Below are 23,918 nucleotides of genomic sequence, written 5' to 3'. Positions count from 1 at the left end.
CCAGCTGTTGTATATACATCCACAATAAACTGCAAAGTTATTGTATCATCGTTAATAATGATACACATTGCCTTAAACCTACCTGTTGGTACCCAAAGCAAGAAAAGTAGAGTTCCTTTGCTATTTTACACAAGGCTCATTTAAAACACTCACCAGTAAATTACAAACAGTTTAGTCATTCCATTGCTGAAAAAAAATCTTTCAGCATAGAATCAGTTACTACATAACATACTCGCCAACAACCAAAAGAAACTCTTCAGACAGTCTCAAATTTATGGATGCTGCTGCAATAAATTTCTATTACATAGTAACCATAGAAGGTGAATCCTGCTGAATTTAGGAGACAAATTTAGCAGGTCTCATTAGTGTTTTCCATCAAACTGCATTATATGTGCATCAGAGCATTTTGTTACAAATTCAGAGGGTGTGGGTATCACTGGTTAAGTGAGCATTTATTGCCTATCACCAATTGCACTGGAGGTGGTGATGGTCTTATTAACTGTAGAATGTTGGTACAAGGAAGTTCCAGGATTTCAATCCAATGCTTGTGTAGGAACAGCAACACAGTTCCAAGTCAGGATGTGTTATTGCTTAGAGTGGAAATTGCAGGTGGTGCTCCCATGCATCTGCTGCCCTTGTCCTTCTCAGTGATAGAGATTTTGTGTTCAGAAAGTGCTACTAGGAGGTGCCTGTTGTTGCTGTGCACCTGGTAGATCATACACACTGCGGCCACTGTGTGTTGGTTGCGAAGGGATTGATTGCAGATGGTGGAGAAGGTGCCAATCAGTTAAATGGAGAAAAATGGCAGGAAGCTGCAACACAAAGGGACTTAGAAATACTTGTACACAAGACACAGAAAGCTAGCACACTGGTGCAGCATCTAATCAGGAAGGATAATGCAATGTTGGCCCTTATTTCAAAGGGGTTGGAGTACAAGAGTAGGGAAGTCTTACTTCAACCGTGCACGGTGTTGGTGAGACCACATCTGCAGTACCAAGGAAAGATATTATTTCATTGGAGGCAGTTCAGAGAAGATTCAGCAGAATGATCCCTGCTATGGAGGATCTATCTTACCAGCAAAAGGTAAATAAATTAAGACTCTACTCTTTGGAGTTTAGACGGATAAGTGGTGATCTCACTGATGGGCCTGACAGGGTAAATGCTGAGAGGATCTTTATTCATGGAGAGTCTATGACCGGAGTCAGACGTACAGCATGGAAACTTGGTCTAACTTGCCCATGTCGACCAGATATTCTAACCTAATCTAGTCCCATTTGCCAGCACTTGGCCACATCCCTCCAGACCTCTCCTATTCCTATACCTTCCCTATTCCTTTTCCTATTCCCTATTCCTATGCCTTTTAAAATGTTGTAATTGTACTAGTCTCCACTACTTCCTCTGGCAGCTCATTCCATGCATGCACCACCCTCCATGTGAAGAAGTTGCCCCTTCGGTCCCTTTTAAATTTTTTCCCTCTCACCCTAAACCTATGCCCTCTAGTTCTCTACTCTTCCCCCAACTCCAGGGGGAAGACCTTACCTATTTTACCCTATTCATGCCCCTCATGATTTTATAAGCCTCTAAAGATCACACCTCAGCCTCCAACACTCCAGGGGAAACAGCCCCAGCCCATTCAGCCTCTCCCTGTAGTTCATATCCTCCAACCCATGGGCATGGTTTCAGAGAAGAGGGGCACAGATTTAAAACTGAGATGAGAAGGAATTTATCGGAGGGTTGTATCTCTTTGGCACTCCTTGCCACAGAGAGCTGTGGGGGCATAATCCTCGTGCATATTAACTTTGACATAGATAGATTCTTGATTAGTTGAGGAAATCAGGAGTTACGACTCCCCAACTAACCAAGTTGGATTACGAGGTGGATACGAGGAATGCTGGATCAGCTATGAAATACCCGAATGGCAGAACAGGCTCAAGGGGCCAAACAGCCCACTCCTGTTCCTTATGATCGTTGCTCTGGATAATATTGAGCACCCTGAATGTCGTTGAAGCTGCACTCATCCAGGCAAGTGGAGAGTATTCCATCACACTCCTAACTTGTGCCTTTCAGAATGTAGACAAGCTTTACGGAATCAGGTGGCGAGTTACATGATGCAGAATTCCCAGCCTCTCTTACCCACAGTATGTATATGGCTGCTCCACTTCAGCTTCTGGTCAATGGTAACCGAGGATGTTGATAGTGGTGAACTCAGCCAAGATAATGCCATTCGATGTCAAGAGAAGATAACTGCATTGTCTCTTGTTGAGATGGTTATTGCTTAGCATTTATGGCACTGCAAGATGTTATCTGCTACGTATAAGGCCAAACCTGAACGTTGCCCAGCTCTTGTTAGTTTGGAGCAGTCTTTAGTACTATTGCAGGAATGTTTTCAAGGACTGCAAATGTTGCACTATTTGGTGTTCTTCAGCCATTTCCTGATATTACGTGGAGCACATCAAATTGGCTGAAGACTGACATCTGGGGAGCTTGAGGGCTGGCAGGGGTGGATGAAAGTGCTTACAAAATATTCAGCTTTGTTTTTTGCACTAACGTGACTCTGTCATCATTGAAGATGGGGATAGCTGAGGAACCTCCTCCTCTGCAAGGTCATTAATAATCTACCACAATTAGTAACTGCAGAAACTCATTCAGATTTCTTCAATCAAACCCGGAAACACACACATCTAGAAAGACAAAGGCAGAAGATGCACAGGAACACCATCACTTGCTAAGTCATAAGTCACAAGACATCAGATTATAATCCAACAGAGCCATCTGAAATCTCATGCTTTGAGCACTGCTCCTTCAGGTCTCTTTACCTGACAAAGGAGCAGTGCTCCAAAAGCTTGTGACTTCAAATAAATCCTCTCTGCCACAACCTGGTGTCGTGTGACTTCTGACTTTCTCCACCCAGTGCAACATCAGCACCTCCACATTACGACCTGCCAGTTGTTCTTCAAATTACACACCAGCCTCACTTGAAACTGCATTGCCATTCCTTCACTGGTGTGAGGTCAAATTTCTGGAACTTTCTTCTTAACCACACTACAGGTCTCCTTACACTCAAGGTCTACTTCAAGAAACGGGCTTAACACCACAATCTCTTCAAAGACATTCAAGGACAACAATAATTGCTCTCATGGCCAATGGGTGGACAAAAGTAGAGGGGAGGTGCACGCAAGGCAGATAGGTCATTACCTTTCATTTCCTGCACTGTCAGGCAAGGGAGCTTCTCTTTGTCCACTGATGGACCCTCCAGCACTTCCCAAGAGGAGACAAACTTTTCCCTTTATCTCCCCAACCACATGCTCAAGTCTCCAAACCAGACCTATCTAAAATACCAAAGTGCCTGTGAGTTCAGACTCAAATGATTTTTTTCTCAGGGAGATTTTCTAGTCTTAGGAACAGTCAGTGCCCGACTATACGGTGGCCAATGACATTTGCCTAAAGCAGAACGTGCTCCCATATGATAGAAGTTCCATTTAAACAATTAAGAACTTTGCCAGAATAATATTACTGACAGATATCCAGTTCTGCATTAGTGGGCTGAAAAACAACTTTTCTACCACTTTGGATGAAGACATGTTTTACCATTAAATCTATGCCATCAATGAACTTAAGTCAACAACAGTTTTCACAGTTCGGACATGAACACCCGTGTTGCAGCCTTGTAGCATATTTGGTTTTTTCATTTCTTCTATCCACTATGACTACAAAAGTTGTGTTTTTAAACTATTGCCTACTGTTCCAACCAAAATTCACCAGTAAGATTCGCCTGGAAAATCATGTAGAATTTATTTCAATTTGTGATAACAGATTTAAACAGAGACATGACAAGAGAAAGAAATTTCCTTACAGTAATTTACTCAACATTAAGTATCAGCTGCATTGTGAAAGAATGATGACAGAGGAGGATTCCAGTATACCTGTTTAAATTTTTAAAAATCTGCAAAAGGAAGTGCCTCCTTACAGTCCTTAGTCAGGTTCCAAAGATGCCCAAAAGACACAGCTTAAATAACCTAAAGTTAGAAAAGACTTCATGAATAACCAGAAGTCTATTTCAGCTGAGGAAAATTCTGGGAAAAGGAAACCAGGAATGTCAGGTTTTCCATGTTATGTTAGGACATAAACAACAGATGAACAAATATGACAAAACAGATATGTTAAAACAGAAAAAGAACTCAATCCAATAAGACATGACTTAAAAAACCCCTCACACACAGCAGGTATCCCAGGGAACAGGTGCAGGGAGTGAAGTGAGGGCCTGGCCTACATTAACCTGTTACTATAAACCCTGGGTGGGCACCTGCCTCTTCTTGGAAATCATGGATTTACCAAAACTTCATACAAGGATGAGGATTACAAAATAATTGACAAGCAACCTTTTTACATAGTGTATTTAAGACATTGGCCTAATTTCTGCTCCTATCAGACCATTGAGTCCACTCTGCTGTTCATTCATGGCTGATAAGTTTCTCTACCCAATTTTTCTGCTTTCTCCCCATAACCCTTGATCCCCTTGATAATCAAGAACCTATCTTAGTCTTAAATATTCAGAATGAGCTGGCCTCCACAACCTTCTGTGGCAGTGAATTCCACAGATTCACCACTGTCTGGCTGAAGAAGTTCCTCTTCATCTGTTCTAAAAGGTCTTCCCTTTACTCTAAGGCTGTACCTCAGGTCCTGGTCTCTTCTACCAATGGAAATATCAGTATTCTTTAATTTTCAATTAGATCCTTCCTCATCCTTCTAAACTCCATCCAGTATAGACCCAGAGTCCTCAAACATTCGTCATATGTTAATCTGTTCATTTCTGGGACCATCTCATGAATCTCCTCTGAACACGCTCCGGGGCCAGTACCTCCTTCCTGAGATATGGGGCCCAAAAATGCACATAGTACTCCAAACATGGCCTGACCAGGGCCTCAGAAGTACATCCCTCCTTTCATATTCATGTCCTGTCAAAATAAATACCATCATTGCATTTGCCTTCCGAACTACTGACTCAACTTGTAAGTTTACCTTGAGAGAACCCTGGACTAGAACTCCCAAGACTCTTTACATTCAGACTTCGGAATTTCCTCCCCACTTAGAAAATAATCCATTTCTCTGTTCTTGCTGCCGAGGTTCATGACCTCACACTTTCCCACATTGTATTTCATCTGCCACTTCTTTGCCCACTCTCCTAACCTGCCCAAATCCTTTGGCAGCCTCCCCACTGCCTCATGTTACCTGTCCCTCTACCTAACTTTGTACCATCTGTAAACCTAGCCAGAATGCTTATCTGGAACATTAAGGTTCAAGCAAGCTATCCTTCCACTGTGCTGAAATCAGAGTTATGTATACTAGAATCATAGAGATGTACAGAAGGAAACATACTCTTTGGTCCCTGCTGACCAGATATCATAAAATTAATCTAGTTCCATTTGCCAGCATTTTATCCATACTCCTCTAAACCTTTCCTATTCATTTCCCATCTTGATACCTTTTAAATGTTGTAATTGAACCAGCCTCCACTACTTCATCCGACAGCTCATTCCATACACACTATCATCCATTGCATGAAAAAGTTGTCCCTCAGGTCCCTTTTAATTTTTCTTTTCTCACCTTAAACCTTTGCCCTCTAGTTTTGGACCTCGCTATTCACTCCAACAATGACCCTCATGAATTTAGAAACTTCTATAAAAAGGTCCCTCAGCCTCTGCTCCAGGAAAATAGCCCCAGCCTATTCAGCTCAAACCCTCCAACCCTGGCAACATCCTTGTAAATCTTTTCTGAACCCTTTCAAGTTTCACAACATCCTTCCTCTAGCAGGGAAACCAGAATTGAATGCAGCATTCCAAAAGTGGTTTAACCAATGTCCTGTACAGCCACACTACTGCTCATTTTGCCAGGTATCTACCTTAATTGAACAAAGCAACTGCTATCAACCATCCACCCACAAACCTGGGTGGAAAAAACACATTTTTGCTATGATTAGTACTGTTGCCCCATTAACATCTTGTAACAGGTTATGTCACTTCCATGCTTTCAATGCCTTTGAGCTACAATCTGCATTGGAAGTTAGTTTGAGACTGTCCTGCAAAGTTGAGCGTTTGGATGGGGTGCAATTAAGCATTTATTGGTCCATGATTAGCTCCAACAGGTGTTGTTAGGAATTAATGCGAAGTTTAGAAATTCATCTCATTAGATGGATGGAGAGAATTTACCACTGCTCTTAGGTCATTTCCTCTTGAACTCCAAGTCAATTCCTCTACATCAATGATGCCTATGTCTAAACTCCAAAATGAACTCTCTTCACTTTCTAACTCATCTATCCTCAAAGATTTAGATGTGAATTTGCTTATGGGACAGCTTATTTTGAGTCAAGAGTGTGGTGCTGGAAAAGAGTGTGGTCTGAGTAAGAGAATCGACTTTTTGGGTAAAAGCCCTTCTTCATTATGTCCAAAACGTCAATTCTCCTGCTCCTCAGATGTAGCCTGACCTGCTGTGCTTTTCCACTACACTCTCGTCTCTGATCTCCAGCATCTGTAGTCCTCACTTTCTCACAGATTATTTTGACTCCATTCCCATTAAACTGATCAAACTTACTTCCAAAATGTCTAACTTTCAAATTGCTCAATCTCCCAAGGTGTTATGCGTCCTCAACTGTCCTTCGCAATCCCGTATTTACAAACTACCAAATCTTCCAACCTGTAAACTCTCTACCCTCATTTCTCACCAAGTGTTTGAAACAATTGTCATGAAAATTTTTGTCAGTTTTCCTGAAACACGGAGAAGTTCCATAATCAGGATACTGCCTTGCTAGATCACTGACCATGCCAAAATCACATGATCTATGTTCTTCTGACCATAAGAAATTAACCTTCCTTATCCTGTGACTACTGATATCGTCCTCCTTTAATTGCATACAGCATTCTTCTGCAATGCCATCTCTACCATCGCTCAGGTTTGTGGATGATCTTCATTTTGTTTAACATAGCCGCATGGGTAGGCCGGTCAGCCCTTTGAGTCTGCTCAGCCAGTCTAGATAATGACTGATCATCTACCTCAATGCTATTTTTCTACGCCTTCCCTATTTCTGATGTCATTAGTAAATAGAAATTTATGTTTGAACTAAACGACTGAAACTTCAATACTGAAGCAGAGCAAACGTTCCTTGTCTAAAATGCCTTGCCCTTTATTCTGAAACTGTTTCCCCTGGTTCGAGATCCCACAGTCAGGGGAAATATCCTTTCTTCATCTCAACCACAGTCAAAGTAGCCAACAATAGCTTTGTTTCTATACTTTGCAACATTGTCTCTGAAGTTGCTCAACTGATTTACTCTCAAACCTTTATCCTGGTTATTCAAGATAACCTTAGCAAACATGAAGCAGGTGTCCACTGATTACATCAACTTTATTTTTGCAAAATCTCTCTATACTTCTGTCGCCCATGTTATCCAAGTGATTGCTCAATGTCAATACTTCAATTAGCTACATTTTTTCCAATTAAGCAAATCAAGCTAATTTAAACTTTAAAAAATAATCAGGTGCACTCAGCTTGAACAAGGTTGTTTATCCTATTTGACGCAAGCCAATCTTCCAATTATGTATCATCTGTAACAACAATGCCTGAATTCTACTTGTATAATATTGTTAAATCCCATTCTTCATCAGCCAATTTGTTTTTAAAACTTTTCATCTCTCCTTTGCCACCTTTGGATTTAATTCTTCCAGCTGCCCCTTTGCTACGCTGTGTAAACATAACATCCAAATCTCAGTTACCTGTATTTCAAAGTACATGTCCTGCTCAACCACTACATTCCCTCAATGATCTACCTTGAGTTCTCGTCTCCACATTACCTCCAATTTAAAATTCTCACCTTTGTTTTAGCACTTTTCCACATAATCCTTCCTATATTCATGAACAGCTCTAGCCTTGCAATTCAGAAATCTCCATACTTCTAACTTTGGCTTCTAGCTTACATCCCTCTTTCTTCACTCTACTACTGATGCCATCAGCTACCTAAACTTAATATCTGGAACTTCCCTTCGATGTCTCCAACACACAGTTCTTTAAATGTCTTAAAAACCAACCTTGGATTAAGCTTTTGTTAAATGCTCCTTTTTTTTAAAATCAACTTGACAACTGTTTTCTTCAGATTGCATCTTTCAAGTAGCTTTCAATGCGGTCTGTGTTGAAAGGTGTTATACAAGTGCAAATTGTTGTTAGATGTGCTTGCAGGGTCTCTGAGGTCAATTGACTTAAGAATAACTTGCCTGTTATAGATTAAAGCAAAGCTGTACATATGTAGCCAAGCCTTAAATATGATATGCGAGCTAAACAAGTCCACAATTTTCCAAGATGACAACTGACCAATTCCCTGGAAGGTGTACTGTATCTAGGCCTCTTGTCACTTAGCCTTGAAAGCTAATTTGCCAAGTACACTGATGGACAAGTAGTCAAATTATCACTGCTCTTAGATTAAAGCACAAGTTTCAGTTGAACCTTTTTGGTAAGGCTGGTCTTTTAACGATACTTAGCCAAGTTATTTAATTTTAAAGATGTGGGACTTGTTCGATCACATGCAAATAAAAATTGTGTATATTTTTTCCAATAGCTGGGTTCAGAGACTTTTAAACAACATGGTATATTCTGTCTACGACACACCTTGCAAAGCCGAAAAACAAACTTTCCCCCTCAAAGTCAAAGAGCACCTAATTTGTTAGCCAGTTTCTTCAGTCAATGGCTGGTTCTTCTTGGGCACACCTTAAAGCTATTGCATTTTCAAAAAAACTTGCACTGATACGTTCTTGCCCTCAATGTAAAGAGATTTAGCCACTGTAATCTAAATGTAAACAAGCAAACCTATAAATGTTCTAAGTCCTGTTACCTGAAGACTTTCTACAACAGGTACAGGTGTCACTGGTGCATGTACGGGCCCCATCCCCTCGTAGAAAGTGTATTCAGCCTTATCTGTGCTTATGATTGTCCAAGAGGCTCCATCGTTTATCATTTCTTTGTTTGGTTCTTTTGGACATGGAGTGGCCTGTTAGGGGAGGGAGGGAGGGGGCAAAATTAAATTAAAACACACACTGACCATGAAACACAAACTAAATCCAAGTTGCATTGATTGACTTAATGGAGACATACGTTTTTAAAATAGTGAAAGATCAGTTCAGTCTTCAAAGTACAGTGGAACTTGTATTATTCATATTCCAATTATTTACCATTATCTTCATTGGTCAAAACATTGTTTCTTTAGTTAACCTATGATCAATCTCCTGCATGACCAATATTACAATTGAATCATCATTAACGTTGTGCTTACTGTAAGTTTTAAGACCTGTGCCTATTATTGATATTCCAGAGTTTTAATTTTTTTTATAATAGGCCCAACACATGTACTATTTGGTACATGTACAACACCAGTGTTTTGAGATTCTCAAATGCCTTTTTAATTTCAATTCCCCAATCAGTAAAGTCAATTACAAAGGCAGTTAATAAAAGTTCCACTGCAAATATACTTGAAAGTTTAATTTCATTGAATTGAAATTTACAGCATAAAACTTACAAAATATTTCAAAAATAATTTTGGTGCAACTTCCTGATGCAAATGTTTGATGTAGTTAGCCATGGAAGTTCTGGTTAAAATAAAAAACCCTAACATATTTTGATAAGGAAGCAACATAGTTGTATTTTAGTAAGAATGCACTAACTGCACAAAAAGCTAAAATTTAAGTTGTGCTAGCAATGACGTATCGGCTGCAAACCATGCTGTTCCAAAAGAAATACTGAATTGAACGTATGTGCATTTAACTTGCAGCCAAGGACTTTTAGTTAAAAATAAAAAGCTGAATTCTGAACATTGATTTTCATTTATTTACATTCAGAATTGAACAGTTAGTGCAAGGATTTACATCCATTTGCTTCAGTGATAACATTCTAATGTCTCAAACAAAGGTTTAGATTCAAGACACACAGCAGAAACCTGAACCAATGGTGTAGGTCAATATTTCAGCACAGTACTGAGGGAGAGCACCATTATTAGAAGTGCAGTCTTTGGGCAAGTCAAATCACAATTCCTCCCTACTATACAAACATAAATATTATTCAAGGTCAGAACAGCTAATTCTGAGAACATACTGCCTAACACTTATTCCCTCAACTACTAACAAAAACAAACTGGTAGCATATTTTAATGTTTGTGAATCCTTATTATTGACAAGTGGCTTCTCTGTTTGCCGACCAAATAACTGAGGCTTACCATTAAGAAATAATTCTTTGGTACATTGCAAAGATGAAGAGGTCACCCATCTATATTGTGTATTCTCATGAAAATTTACATTGATTGATGTCGCAGTTAGGTGAATTAAGTTCAACAGATTTTTATATGGGGAGCAATCAATAATAATTTATACTGCTGGTATAGTTCAAAAGATTTTATTTTTTTTTAAATGCTCTAATCAATTTCTGAACACTGGTAGTCTTTTCAAAAGCCAGAAGTATATTACATCTCAGATGGAAAACAATGCAATTCGTCGAATTACAATCTTAACTTGAGAGTAAAGTGAACATGAAGTTCTGAAACCAATACGTTTAACTAGTACAGATAAACCTTCAAAGTATATTGTCAATTCCATTATTAATTTACCAAGATTCTTGACCCAAGTATAAGTCTATCTGGTTCAGCTTTAGATATAGTGCACAAGAAAAGGGATGGATATGTTATACAAGGAACAAACAACACAGAATAGCTATTTGGATGAAGTACAGATGGTTGCTGATGGCAGAGGAACAGCTTATCAAAAGCCAGTTCCTCCAGCATTTGAAAAGTGAAGAAAAAGGGTGAGATGTAGAGAAAATGCAATATTTGCTACCAGGAAATAAAGGAGTCACCTACAATCTAATGTAACTTCTCCTCATATAACACCCTTAGGCAATAGAGAAGACATGTAACTTGCTCAAGTTTCTGTCATGTTACCTTGAAACCAGTAGCTACAAGATTGTCGTCAAACCAAACATTTGAGCCTATCCCTTTACATGGCAACAGAGTTCCTTTTCACAATTGTCTGATGACAAAGTAGAAATCAGACACTAAATCTGTCTAATGCAAATCCTTTGTTTTTAAAAAAAATTTCACAAACTGAGCATTGCTGGCAAGGTCAGCATTCATTGCTCAATCTTAACTGCCACTTATAAATCTTTTCATAAATGATTTCAAAACAATTTGAGGTTCAAATGAAAAGGAGGAAAGAGTCTGTCTTTTGCTGTAACACAACCGTGTCCGTGCAGTGGACATTTGTATTGGTTTACCACCATGTTAATGACTGCAAGCAGATTAATAATAATAAATTATGTAGCAATGTATAAGAAAATGACTTTGTTGACCATGTACTTCAGTCCATTTGATTTGCTCAGATTGCTCAATTTAACTCTGTTCTTCAATTAAATAATCATTGCTAAGCTATAAAAAGGGGAAATTTGTAATAAAGGCTGCTTTGAAGACTGATCATGGTTTGAAAATTCAAGACCACTGGGCCATACTTGCATCATTTTAATGGGTTGTATTTATAATTTTGACGACTTTGTTGCCCTATTCTGTATAGTCTTCCCATGCCTGAACTCATTTCCTATACATCTAAGAGATCTATTTTCTCTGATTGCAACCAAAACAATGAGATGTGTCCTCTTGACATGTTGCTAGTTGGCTTGTTTCTAACATCATTTCAGACAATGCAACCTCTGGAACTGTACATAAAACTTCAAACGCAGAGTTAGTTATCACTTGGAGAACTATAGCTACTGCAGCATGCTATAGAAAACTAAATTTGTAACATGGCCAATTGATTCATAAATATAATTTCTCAATTCTTTTGAGGCCCATAATTCAAGATGGATTTAAGAAACATGTCTCACTTACCCACACACAATTGTTTGATAAAACAATCAAAATAATTCATTTTCTTACTTGAAATTGGATTATCCTTTCTTGAGAAAGGCACAGATACATCCTTTCTGTATCTTTCAGATAAAATGCACACTTATGGAGCTGTGACACTGGGTCATCCGCATCTAATAATGCTGTTTGTTTATCGACTTTACGAATTATCTGTAAAAGATTAAGAAATTTAATGCCAGTTTATTGAATTCCACAGTGGTGCTGTGAACATTTGTCCATTCGATACCCAAGCATCAGCTTGCTTTTGACCAAGTAAATATTATGTCACCAAGAGAAACTGAAAAAGAAATGAAATAGCTGACCTCTCTCTCATATACAGTATAAACTACCAAGAGCATTTGGTAACAGAACTCCTGTGTAATGACAGCCCCCATGACATGTTACCCAAAATTTGTAAATCAATATGTTGTCAGTGTTTTTGCCCAAGCATCAACTTTGCTAAAGGTTTGAAGTTCGGTGCTCGAAGTAGTCTTCACTACTATACCAAAAGACAAAACAGTGTGTGCATGCTCAAGAGCACGTGTAGTCATAACTCAAATAATCGAGAGGAAATATTGATCAATAAACCAGGTGAGAAAAGCCAGTACAAATGACATCATCCACAAAGTGTACTTCACCTGCACTGGTTATAACAAACATCCTTCCCTGGTAGAATAATAAATCCAAAACGACATGGAGGTATAAAACCTATGCACTAAATGATTCGATCGTTTGTTCTTCTCTGAATTACCGATGTGTGTGTCAAAACAGATGGAACCATAGTTTTCCTGTTAATGCGGCAAGTCACTATTGAAAGAGAAAGTTAAAAATCACAACACCAGATTATAGCCCAACAGGTTTATTTGGAAGTACTAGCTTTTAGAGCTCTGCTCCTTCATCAGGTGATTGTGGAGTATAAGATTGCAAGACACACAGTTTATGGTAAAAATTTAGTGTGATGCAACTGACCTGGATTGAAAAAGACCTGGACTGTTTGTCAAGTCTGTCATCTTTTAGAATGACCATATCGATTTCAGTTCTTTCATATGTAAACCCCAGAACTTCTTATCACAAGTTACCTTCTCAAGTGAACTTGATAATAGGTGCCATGTCAGCTCAGATAATGCATTGAAGGCGTGAGGTGCCAGTGCCCCAATGTTCAGACAGATTCTGTAAATCCCATGGATTCATACATTTTTGAGCAAATTAAAATGTAATTCTGCAAGTACAAATTCATCCCACAAACTTGTGTGCCTGAGAGTGTAAAGGGGTATAAGTCGGAGAGATTGTGGGTGTTGGGTGGGGGGGGGGGGGGGGGGGGGGGGGCGGCGGGGGGAGGAGAATAGTACAGTAGGATCACCTGTAGTCTTGGGTTCATGTCACACTACAGGTGACCCCACTGCACTACACACACTACTACAGACTCATACATTCACACAGACCCTCTCTCATACACATCCACATATGCACAGATGAGCGACTTAAACAATCCAGGTCTTTCTCAATACATAATCTCAGTTTTGACCAAGTAAATATTATGTCACCAAGAGATTTTTGCTATAAATTCTGTGTCTTAAGATCTTATAATCCACAACCACATGAAGGAGCACGCTCCAAAAGCTAGTGTTTCTGAATAAACCTGCTGGTCTATAACCTGGTGTTGTGATTTTTAACTTTATACATACCAGTCCAACACTGGCACCTCCAAATCTTGAAAAAGAAAGGCATTTTCAGCAGCCTAGCCCATATTCATCCCTCAATGAAAACCCCCAGAATCAGTCTAACAAATCACTAAGTTCAGTTGGTATTAACTTCAGTTTGATTGGTAAAAACTGCCACTTTTGTTGATAGGGTTAGGGCTAGGGATAACCCTTTCACAGGCACTACATTTGCAAAGTAACTTCTTGGCAATGAACTGCTTTGACAAAGTCTGATGCTGTAATAAGATGCTATGCAACTTTTTTTTGCTGAAATCAATTTCACTAACACATGAATATTTCATCGTAATTAATCTGATCCAATATACCTTTTAATGTCAACTCAGCCAACTGCAAGTTAAATCTCAGACAGCAAATGTATCCTAAGCTTTAGTAGAAAGCATCGTGTCTCAAGTGCATTGTTTATCTGTTCTGAGGAACATGTCTTTACACTCCCCACTGAGGGAGTAATTGGAAATCACGTTTCCAAGGTCACTGTAGAAAAACCAAAAGGCCAATCATGTTTGCTCCACCACTGAACTAGATGGTGCCTAATTATTTACCTCCATAAACACTTGGCTTTGCTATTGCCACACCTTGATTTAATTAGTTCCAGAAATCTATCAATTACTGTCCTGATGATCAATATTGCATAATCACAGCCCTCTGGGGTAGAAAACACCAAAGAACCACCACCCTCAATGAAAAAGTTGTCATCTCAGTTCTAAACAGTCGACCTCTGTTCTGTGATTGTGTGTCCTGGACGTTTTGGAGTCTCACAATTATTTTTTAAAAAAGTCAATTCTGCAACAATAGCACCCTTTCCATCTCCATGGTAGTGCAAGAATCAGATGAAAGACTGACCTTGAGCAAACTGCTAAAGGCCTGCAAACAGCCATACAACTGTACTGTCATTTTGCTATCTTTGAGATACAGAAGTGACAAACTGAACATGCACAAAATGCCAAATATTTACATTTGAACACTAAACTATTAAAGATATACAAAAAAGGAAGCCACTATACCAGTCTAGGAAGTGCCATCCCAGTAACAGAACACACCAGCTTCACTGTCTGACCATAATGAATGTATCCATCACGCACTGTGAATTCTTCGCCCTCTGATTCTTCATCATCCACTGTAGACAACAAATATATTTATTATACATACTAGGACTGCAAATTAGTTTCATACTCAGTTGCTACCATAAAAAAAACATACATTATACATATATGGCTATTGAAGGACAACCTCAAATCACTTATACTCTTCACATCAAGAACGAAAGGCACGCAAATTGTGAAAGGTACTCATTACAAGCAAAGAGCAATCAAAAACAAAAACAGAAGTTGCTGGAAGAGCTCAGGTCTGGCAACATCTGAAGAGAAATCACAGTCAACGTTTCGGGTCTGGTGACCCTCACCAGATCAGAAACTACCTCTGCTTTCTCTGCACAGATGCTGCCAGATCTGCTGAGTCTTTCCAGCAACTTCTGTTTTTGTTTCTGATTTATAGAAACTGCAGTGCTTTCAGTTTTTAATCGATCACAATCAAATGTATTACACTAATCTGCAATTTTGCTCAATAAGACAGACATGTTTTAGGGTCAATGTTACATTGAAGGAATGGATCCACAGGAGAACAAAGAAACTTAGTACTCCTGATTGCAAGTTCTTTCCTTTACATACCTAATTGTTAAGTTTGAAAATGATCACACAAACTAGGCAAAGGTATGGTGAATCCTTGGAGAAATTTGCTACTTCGAAAGTTTCATTACAAAAACAAGTGCAATTCGAGAACAAACTATAATGAACTAGTTCCAAAGCTCAGAAGGAATGAAAATTTTAGAAGAGATCAGGTATTAAAAATTAAGAACTGTAGATTTATAACAGGTAAGCAATAAGAAAAACTGTTTAGAGTTTATTACAGCCAGCACTGAAATTTACAGTTTTCACAAAAAGCAAAAGCAGTTAAATTAGAATGCACATTATACTTGAAACCATGGGCTACCAAGTCAACTAGGTTTTTGTTATCAGTGTTCAAACCAGTTTTTCTCCTTGGCTTCATTTTTCTCCCCTAAATATTTACATGGAATAGTTCTGAAGAGACATTTTATCTTGTACTCATTAGGTTAAATGAGAGAACGCCAAATTTCAAATTATCACAACAATTTGTACTACAGGAAAATGGGTGCAGAGAACAGCAAGGTAACTGTGATTGGCCAGAGCATTGCAATGGAGGAACACAGGATACCAAGCTCTACGGCAAATCAAATAACATCTCTAATAATTTGCCATGCTTTGTTCTTCTTGGGCAGTTAGTGTCAACAAACATGCCCAAGTTAGGTATCATCAAATGGAAAGTCCTCTTCTACACTACCTTACCCTGGCAATGCAGGCTTGCCCAAGCTGCATCTTCAGGGTATTCCATCGTTCCTTAATCATCTTTCCCAGAGCCCAAGAGCTGTTACCTGAACTTGCTCTGAATTTTAAACTCTTATGTATGGCATCTGTCATTGATGCAGACACCATGGTAAAAGTACACATGACAATAAGTTTTTTTTATTCACTCTGTTTTAGAAATCTAAGATGTTATATACAACATAGTTCAATTTTCAATAAAACAGAGAAAAATCAAAAGTAAGATTGGCAACGATCAAAGATGTTGAAACATGAAAATGGGGGTAAGCAATTTTGACCTTCAGGCCTGCTCTAGTATTCAATACGATCAGGACTGATTATCCTACTCATTACCCTGTTCCCACTTTCTCCCCATATCTTTTGACCCCTTTAAGTCTATGGACTATACCCAACTCCTCCTTGAAAACACTCAATGTTTTGGTCTCAATTGTTTTGTGGCAAAGAATTTCACAGGCTCACCATGTCCTAGATGAAGAAATTTTCCTCCTCATTTCAGTCCAAAATGGTCTACTCTGCATCTACTGAATGGCATATGCCTTTTTTAAATGTTCCTATTAAGTAATACAGAATATTAAACACATTGCCTAATTTCTGAGCATCTGTTGAACAAGCCCATACTCCAAACTCTAATTCTGAGATTACGTCGTTTGGTCCTAGACCCTCCCACAAAGGGACACAACCTTGCTGCATTCTCGCCTGTCAAACCTCCTTAGAATCTAGTATATTTCATTCAGATCTACTTGTTCTTTCATACTCCAATGTTACAACCTACACGTCTCATCGTAAGATTCCTTCTGTATGCCGGATCAGCTGAGTGAACATTCTCAGAATTGCCTCAGATGCAAATACACTTTTCCTCAGTTCAAATCAGTTCAAAGTATTTCGGCTGTGACTTGGCTACTGCCTTGTATAACTTAATCAAAACCTCCCCATTTTTATATGCGTGCCCTTTGTAATACTTGTCTCCTCTCTGAACTTAGATGCCAGTTTTTCGTGATTTATACCTTATGACTCCCAAATCCTTTTGCTGTGGCTTTAAGATTTAAGTAACATTCAGCTCCTCAATTCTTCCTACCAAAAAGTGTATAAGCTGAAAATATCCTCTTTGCCCTATTTCTGTCCTCTATTATGATTTCCCCATTTAAAAAAAAATCTAGGTCAGTAATTGCACACTTATTCTAGCTTTTTTAAAAGAAATATAGAAATAACTAAACAGATGCAAGCAAAATAGGCTATTCAGCCATTGAGCCCACTATCATTCAACAATCATGACTGATCCTCTTTCTCAGTGCTATTCTCACACTTTGCCCCCAACTCTGACTTTTCAAAATCTATTTTATTTTTCAAATATATTCATTGACTTGGCCTCCACAATATTTTGCGGTTGAGAATTTGATAAGTCCACCACTAAGTGAAAAAATGTCTCACTGCGATCTGAATGGGCCTACCACATATCCTGAGACAGAGACCCTTTCTTCTGAACTCCTTGGCAGGAGAAACATCATCCCTGTATCTAGTCTGCCCAGCCATCAGAATTTTGCATGATTCTATGAGACACCCTCTCTTCTTCTGAATTCTATGAATACTGGCACACTCGACCAAATCTCTCCTCATTTAATAAACTTGTCCCTCCAGGAATCAGCCAAGTGAAGGTTAGCTACACTCCTTCTATGGCAAGTTTATCCTCTTTGGGAAGGAGACCAAAACTGCATACAGTACTCCTGGTGTGGTTCACCAAAGCCCTATACAACAACACTTCCTTGCTCTCCTCCTTCAATCTTCTTGCAATGAAGAAGATACCTTTTGCTTTCCTAACTGCTTACTGCAAATTTGCTTTCAATGACCAGTATACAAGAATGCCCATGTCCACTTGTATCGCAACATTTCCCAATCTATCACTATTTAAATAACAATCTGTTCTATTGCATGCAAATTATTTCTGCATTCAGAATCAGTTCAACAAATTAATAGCACAAAACTGCTGCACATGGGTAAAATAGGATTGTGATTGTGGAGACGACTGTAGAGTCACCATGATTGGGAATTTAGCATCCAAGAGTATTTTATCTTTAGGAAGAATAGTCGAAAGGAAAAATGTAGCATTGTTGTGAAAGACAAATTCAATGCAAGAGAGAAAGGATTTTGGGTAGGAAACCTAAAACTGGAATTAGGTTGGCTGGAGCTAAGATACAACAGCACCACATCTGGAAAAGTGGCCAAACTATGGTTAACAGAAGCACTGAGCGTAACATTAGATTTAAAGAGTCGTATAAAGTTACTAGAACAATTAACAAACCTTAATACTGGCAGCAATTTAACAGTTAGCAGAGGAGGATCAGGGGTTTGAGATTAAGAGGGGGATAGGTATGGTATCAGCGTAAACTTGCCAAGTGCATAAAAGACTAAGAACTGCTATATGTATAAAAAGAAAAAGCTTAGAGAAGACAAATGCAGGATCCTTATAATCTTAAACAGGTTCATTCACGACGTAAACAAAGAAAAGGTAGAGCAATTAGACAATTACATTTGCTCTGAAGATAACAAAAACAAAAGCTTCCTAAAATGTTAGTGTCTTTCAGGAAGGAGAAATAGAAGGAAATAAACTCTAGAAAAAAAAAGGAGCTGGAGAAACTAATGGGACTGAAAGCAGATAAATTTCTAGGGCCTGATAATGTACACGCCAAAGATATAAAGGTGGCGGCAGTGGATGCATTTGCTGGCATCGAAAATTATTGTCTGGAGATTTATGTCAAACTCTATTGTGCAGGTAAACAGGATAAAGAGAAACAAAATTTGTGCTAATTATTTTCAAATTACAATAAATTGCCCTGTAACTGTACTACAATGATTATGATGGTTTTTCAAATAAAACTGGAAACACTGTAGCACAAATTACCCAGTAATTATATGTTGTTGTTACATCAATTATTCTGTTAATGAAGCAGCTGTCCATATGCTATATTTAGTTTCAGCGCTCATTTTGAGATGAAAATACCTTCAGACTATTATTGATCTAGTCTCATCTCATGGATGGTACTATCCTTTTCCCAAGTGATCAACTGAGATAGGAGATTCTCGGATGATGTGCTTAATGAAATAGGTAAAGTCTCTTTCTGCAAAGCAAATACTTTGAATAACTAAATTCAGGTGATATATAAATCTGATGTATTCTGTGGCAGTATCATGTACCATTTGGCATGATGTAAATATTATTTGCTTTTCAAGAGTTTCAACTGTACCCGGTTTCACTTATTGTGACACCAATATCCGCAACTTCCACTATTACCAATAATATAGATAGTATCTGCCATCACAGATCATGCCTTTTTATTCAAGACCTTGATAGATTAAGTACACGCGAAAGGGTTTCAACACATCTCAAAAACAAATGGGAATACCATGGACAAACACACTGAAGTTTCATCAAGTCAACTACTTTGGTAATGTCATTATACTATATCAAATAAAAAAAGCTCAGATTTTACAGAAATTCATCCTTCACTCTAATTCCTCTCAGTTAATATTTTTGCTATTTTTATAATTACAATGATAATGAAACTTGAAGATCATTTTACAAAATTAAAATCAATTCACAAATGTTGATTACTAGTATGACAAATAAAAAGTGAACTAAAAGCAAAATTTGCTCATGTAACTTCAATGTTGGTGACATTTCAATGTAACCGGTTGTGCATCCAGGACAGGAACCAGTATAATATGCTAATACGACATTACTGTCACTCCAATTAAATTGTATTTGAATATTACATTGTGTCCAATCATACTTGATTTTTTGAGCAATTACAAATTTGATTAAAGTGTCTGGAACTATTCTGATATAAAGAAAACTTAGAAATTAACAAAATGGCACTTCAGAGATTAATAAATGAAGGCTTTCATTAAAGATTCATTGAGGCCCTTCTTAATGCACTCTTTACAGTAAAGTATTCATTTGCCTTGTAAAATTACATCACCCACAATTACAACTAAATTGCCGATTGCTCAAAGCTAGTGACTTGTTGAGATGAAGGTCAATAAGTAACAGCAGCAATATGGTATCTCACTCCATGTTTGAAGTTTGAATATCTGCAGGCCATTGTACTGTTAAATAAAGTACAATAAAACCCTAAACTGTGCTCAACAAATATTCATAATTGCACTTTCCAGGAAAGGAAGGGAACTGGTTCACTCAGAAGCAATTAGGAGTGGAAATTATAGTTGATATATAACTCTTGTGTTGAAGTCAAAAATGATTATTTCAATTGTTGTTCTGGCCAACGTCTGTTAGTGTGGCAGAGAGCAGTAAGCAAAGCTGAGAACGTTAGGCCCACATGGCTCATGTTATGGTGCCAACTAATATTATTGGTCAAATCGCATCCCCAAATTAAAATTGGACTTGATGTATAATAGCGCTGCGTGTTGTGTTCTAACAAGGTTACCCCCCACCGAGACAGATGCATGCAACGTCGCAGATTTTGCTTTAGAGAGCTTAAGATAAAGAAATGAAGATGAAATAGAATAAACCAATTTACTTATAATACAAATTCAAAGAGTTTTAAACACAGCAGCTAAGGAGAATTCTATTAATCCCAAACACTTCTTGAGGTCACAAAGAGAACATCTGTAGTGCTGAACCCAACACCAACCTTTGGTCAGAGTTCACACTAGAACCTTGTTCTCAAACAACTGAATCAGTTTAAGGTAACTGACTAACTCTAAGTCTGGAAAAACTGATAGCTCCAGAAAGAAACTATCATAAGCCTGAGCTAACAGCTTCAATTAACCTCTTCAAAGTTTTAACCTAATGTTGCTGGAGTAAAACCAACTCCTAACTGAGGCAATTTAATATCACCATATTCTCTTTCACTCAGGAGCTTGCTGTACACATGCAAGGACTTCATATAACTGCCCAAAACAAAGTACAAGTAAAACAAAAACCTCTCCCCAAGCTATAGGTGTTTCTATTAAGCTTAAAAAACCTCAAATCTCAAAAATTTCAAATAGCCCTTGAAGCACAACAGCATTTTCAACTTAGCCAAGTCAGCCAAAACCGACAAACATTAGGTTGTAAAACTAGCCCCCCCCCCCCCAAAGTATTTTAAAGGAAATACAAGTTAATTATTAACTTCTGAAATACAAAACTGAGGCTCCTGAACAATAATTCAAAACAGACTTAAAATAAGTGATAGTAAAATGTATCAGTTTATATCTCATTCACTGACATCTGAATTTTAATTTTTAATTTTAAAATTTTAGATGGTCTTTTTTCATACATAATGTGCTAAAGCTGGATACAAATTTCTTGCCTATGACAGCACCTCAGTTATAGAAACAGAGAAAAGCTCCTAACCCAACACATCTGCGATCTTGCAATTTTAGGGATCAAGCTGCCAGAAGGACACTGTGCGCGCGTGTATATGTGTATGTTGGAAGAGGAGACACATTCGAAGAACCAAGGAGAACCCAGTGCTCCAAAGTTGTTGCTTTCTTCTGGTTGGATTTTGTTTTATGAATACAGTGGGGATATTGTTTTGCAAGATGGTTGTGTCTCAAGTAACATTTAATATAAAAATAATTTCAAGCAAAACACAAGCATTGGTTAATTGTTGTTACTTACATAAATGGATGTAAAAAGCTCCCCACTGTTGTGAACTGGCATGGAAATTTCCTCCTTCTACATGTAGATAACGTGTGCTGACAGTCTGTGAACGAAGTCTGTTAAATAATGCCACCTTTGTTCCTGATGCAATACATACTAAAGATAAAAAAAAGCAATTGGAGGATATCACAACAAAATACAGAGATAATAGCTGGGGGGGTACTACACTGAACATAGACACAGCAGTACAACATTCAGCCACCTGAGCATGTTTCACAATACATGGCTCATCTGTGGGCTAACTCCATACACTGCAGCACAGTGGCACAGTGGCACAGTGGTTCGCACTGCTGCCTCTCAGCACCAGAAACCTGGGTTTAATTCCCGTCTCAGGCAACTGCCTACATGAAGTTTGCTCATTCTCCCTGTGTTTGCATGGGTTTCCTCCGGGTGCTCCGATTTCCTCCCACAGTCCAAAAATGTGCAGATTAGGTGAATTGGCCATGCAAAATTGCCCGTAGTGTTAGGAGTAGGGGAATGGGTCTGGGTGGGTTGCGTTTCGGTGGGTCGGTGTGGACTTGTTGGGCCGAAGGGCCTGTTTCCACACTAAGTAATCTAATCTAATTCTAAAAAAACCTGCCTTTGGCCTATATGCCGGAATGCCTATGCTTAACAAAGAAATTCTCAATCTCAGATTTAAAATTAACTGATCCAACATGCACTGATATTTGTGGAAAGTTTTCCAAATATCTACCAATCTTTGCATTTATGAGTGCTTCCTGACATCTCTCCTGAATGGTCTGGCCCTAATTCCCAGACTATGCCTGCTAGTTTCAGAATACCCAACCAGTGGAAAGTTTTTAACCAGGTCTGCCCTGCCTCTTCTTGTTACTACCTTGAGGAATTCCATCAGATCACCAGTTAGCCTTCTAACTTCTAGAGAAAAGATGTCTAATTTGTATAATCTCGCCACATAATATAACCCCCGAAGTCCAGGTATCATTCTTGTAATTCCACAATTGACTTCCAAGGTCAATATATCCTAAGATGTGGTGCCCACATCTCCCCGCAGTACTCCAAGTGGGGTCAAACTAGGGTTTTGTATAACTGCAGTAGAACTTCTACATCCTTATACTCCAGTCCTCAACATATCAAGGCTAGCATTCCATTTGCTTTTTTGATTTTTCTAAAACCTGTTCAGAGACATTTAAATACCTATGCACCTAAACACTCAAGAGTCTCTGGACATACAACTTATTTAACTTCGTAGTACTTTCTAGATTCTATCCATCCTTTTTCAGTCCAAACTAGATAATCTCACACTTGCTTACACTGAACTCTACCTGCCACAGTTTCACCCATTTAGTGTTGCTCTGTAATTTTATGCTATAACCTACATTGAGGTTTTATTTTTTTCTCAATTTATTCTGTAAGTGCTTGAGGTTGTAGGCATTTAATAAGAACAACTACATAGAGTTTACAAAGTGACTACCTTTACTTCAACTAAAATATCAGATCTGATTTCACTTATTTCCTTTGCTTTTTATGTTTCACTTCATTACTTTTTCTTTTCATTACCTGCTCTTTACTATTCCAATGATAAAATCCCATTTTTTTTAAACAAAATGACTATATTTTGATCTACAATTTTTCAATTGTTTCTATAACTTTAACAAAATATTCACTTCCATGCTAATTCAATGAATAGTTGATCCCAAGACCAGGAAGGATTCGGATTTGATCCTTTGTCTACACCAAATTAGCTGATCTCAGCAGACTGCAAACGTAAGTATTTTAATTGGACTTGGTTCCAATAATTTAGATGAAACCAACTTTTGCTCCTATTAACAGCTACGCTGCACAAAACTCTGTTGGAAATAAAAGATGTGTAATTAAGAAGGACAGGTTTAGGCTCAGCAGTTAGGCACCCACAGTGGAAAGATGTAGAGTTAAGGCTCACAATGAACAATGGTCAACTTGGATGGAAGGGACCAGACAATAAATTAAGTCTATATAACCTTAAAGCAGTAAGGAATTAATAATTTCTTCAAGCAAGAACAGAAGATGATTCATGACAGCAAAGTAATGTAAACTACTTGAAATGTGAAACACAATGCTAGAAATGCTCAGCTGGTCAGGCAATCACTGCATAGAGCAACAATGTGTTATTTCAGGGTGCAACAAAGCCACTCTTAACAAGGTTATGCAGTCCTTGGTTTTGTTTTTAAGATAGGTCATAAATGACACAGACTCTGACAAGTCTGGAGTGTAGGGTTTTAGG

The 23,918-nt window shown here is 38.3% G+C and overlaps 1 protein-coding gene across 2 annotated transcripts in view; it reads right to left on the bottom strand.

Annotated features, from left to right (window-relative positions):
* Window positions 1-23,918, bottom strand: part of rbpjb (recombination signal binding protein for immunoglobulin kappa J region b) — a 93,207-nt gene that overhangs the window by 5,674 nt on the left and 63,615 nt on the right. Inside the window, exons 6-9 of one of the 2 annotated variants that reach the window (XM_072565862.1) lie at window positions 21,656-21,793; window positions 14,644-14,756; window positions 11,952-12,092; window positions 8,874-9,029 (exon numbers count right to left, since the gene is read on the bottom strand). In XM_072565862.1, coding sequence (XP_072421963.1) covers window positions 8,874-9,029; window positions 11,952-12,092; window positions 14,644-14,756; window positions 21,656-21,793 — 548 coding nt within the window. The remainder of the gene's footprint in view (window positions 1-8,873; window positions 9,030-11,951; window positions 12,093-14,643; window positions 14,757-21,655; window positions 21,794-23,918) is intronic. The other variant, XM_072565944.1, reaches the window with a different exon arrangement.

The sequence above is a fragment of the Chiloscyllium punctatum genome, chromosome 1, assembly GCF_047496795.1.
Source record: "Chiloscyllium punctatum isolate Juve2018m chromosome 1, sChiPun1.3, whole genome shotgun sequence".
In the NCBI taxonomy this organism is placed as follows: domain Eukaryota; kingdom Metazoa; phylum Chordata; class Chondrichthyes; order Orectolobiformes; family Hemiscylliidae; genus Chiloscyllium; species Chiloscyllium punctatum.
The sequence above is the reverse complement of the archived record's forward strand: the minus strand, read 5'-3'. Positions and strand labels throughout refer to the sequence as shown.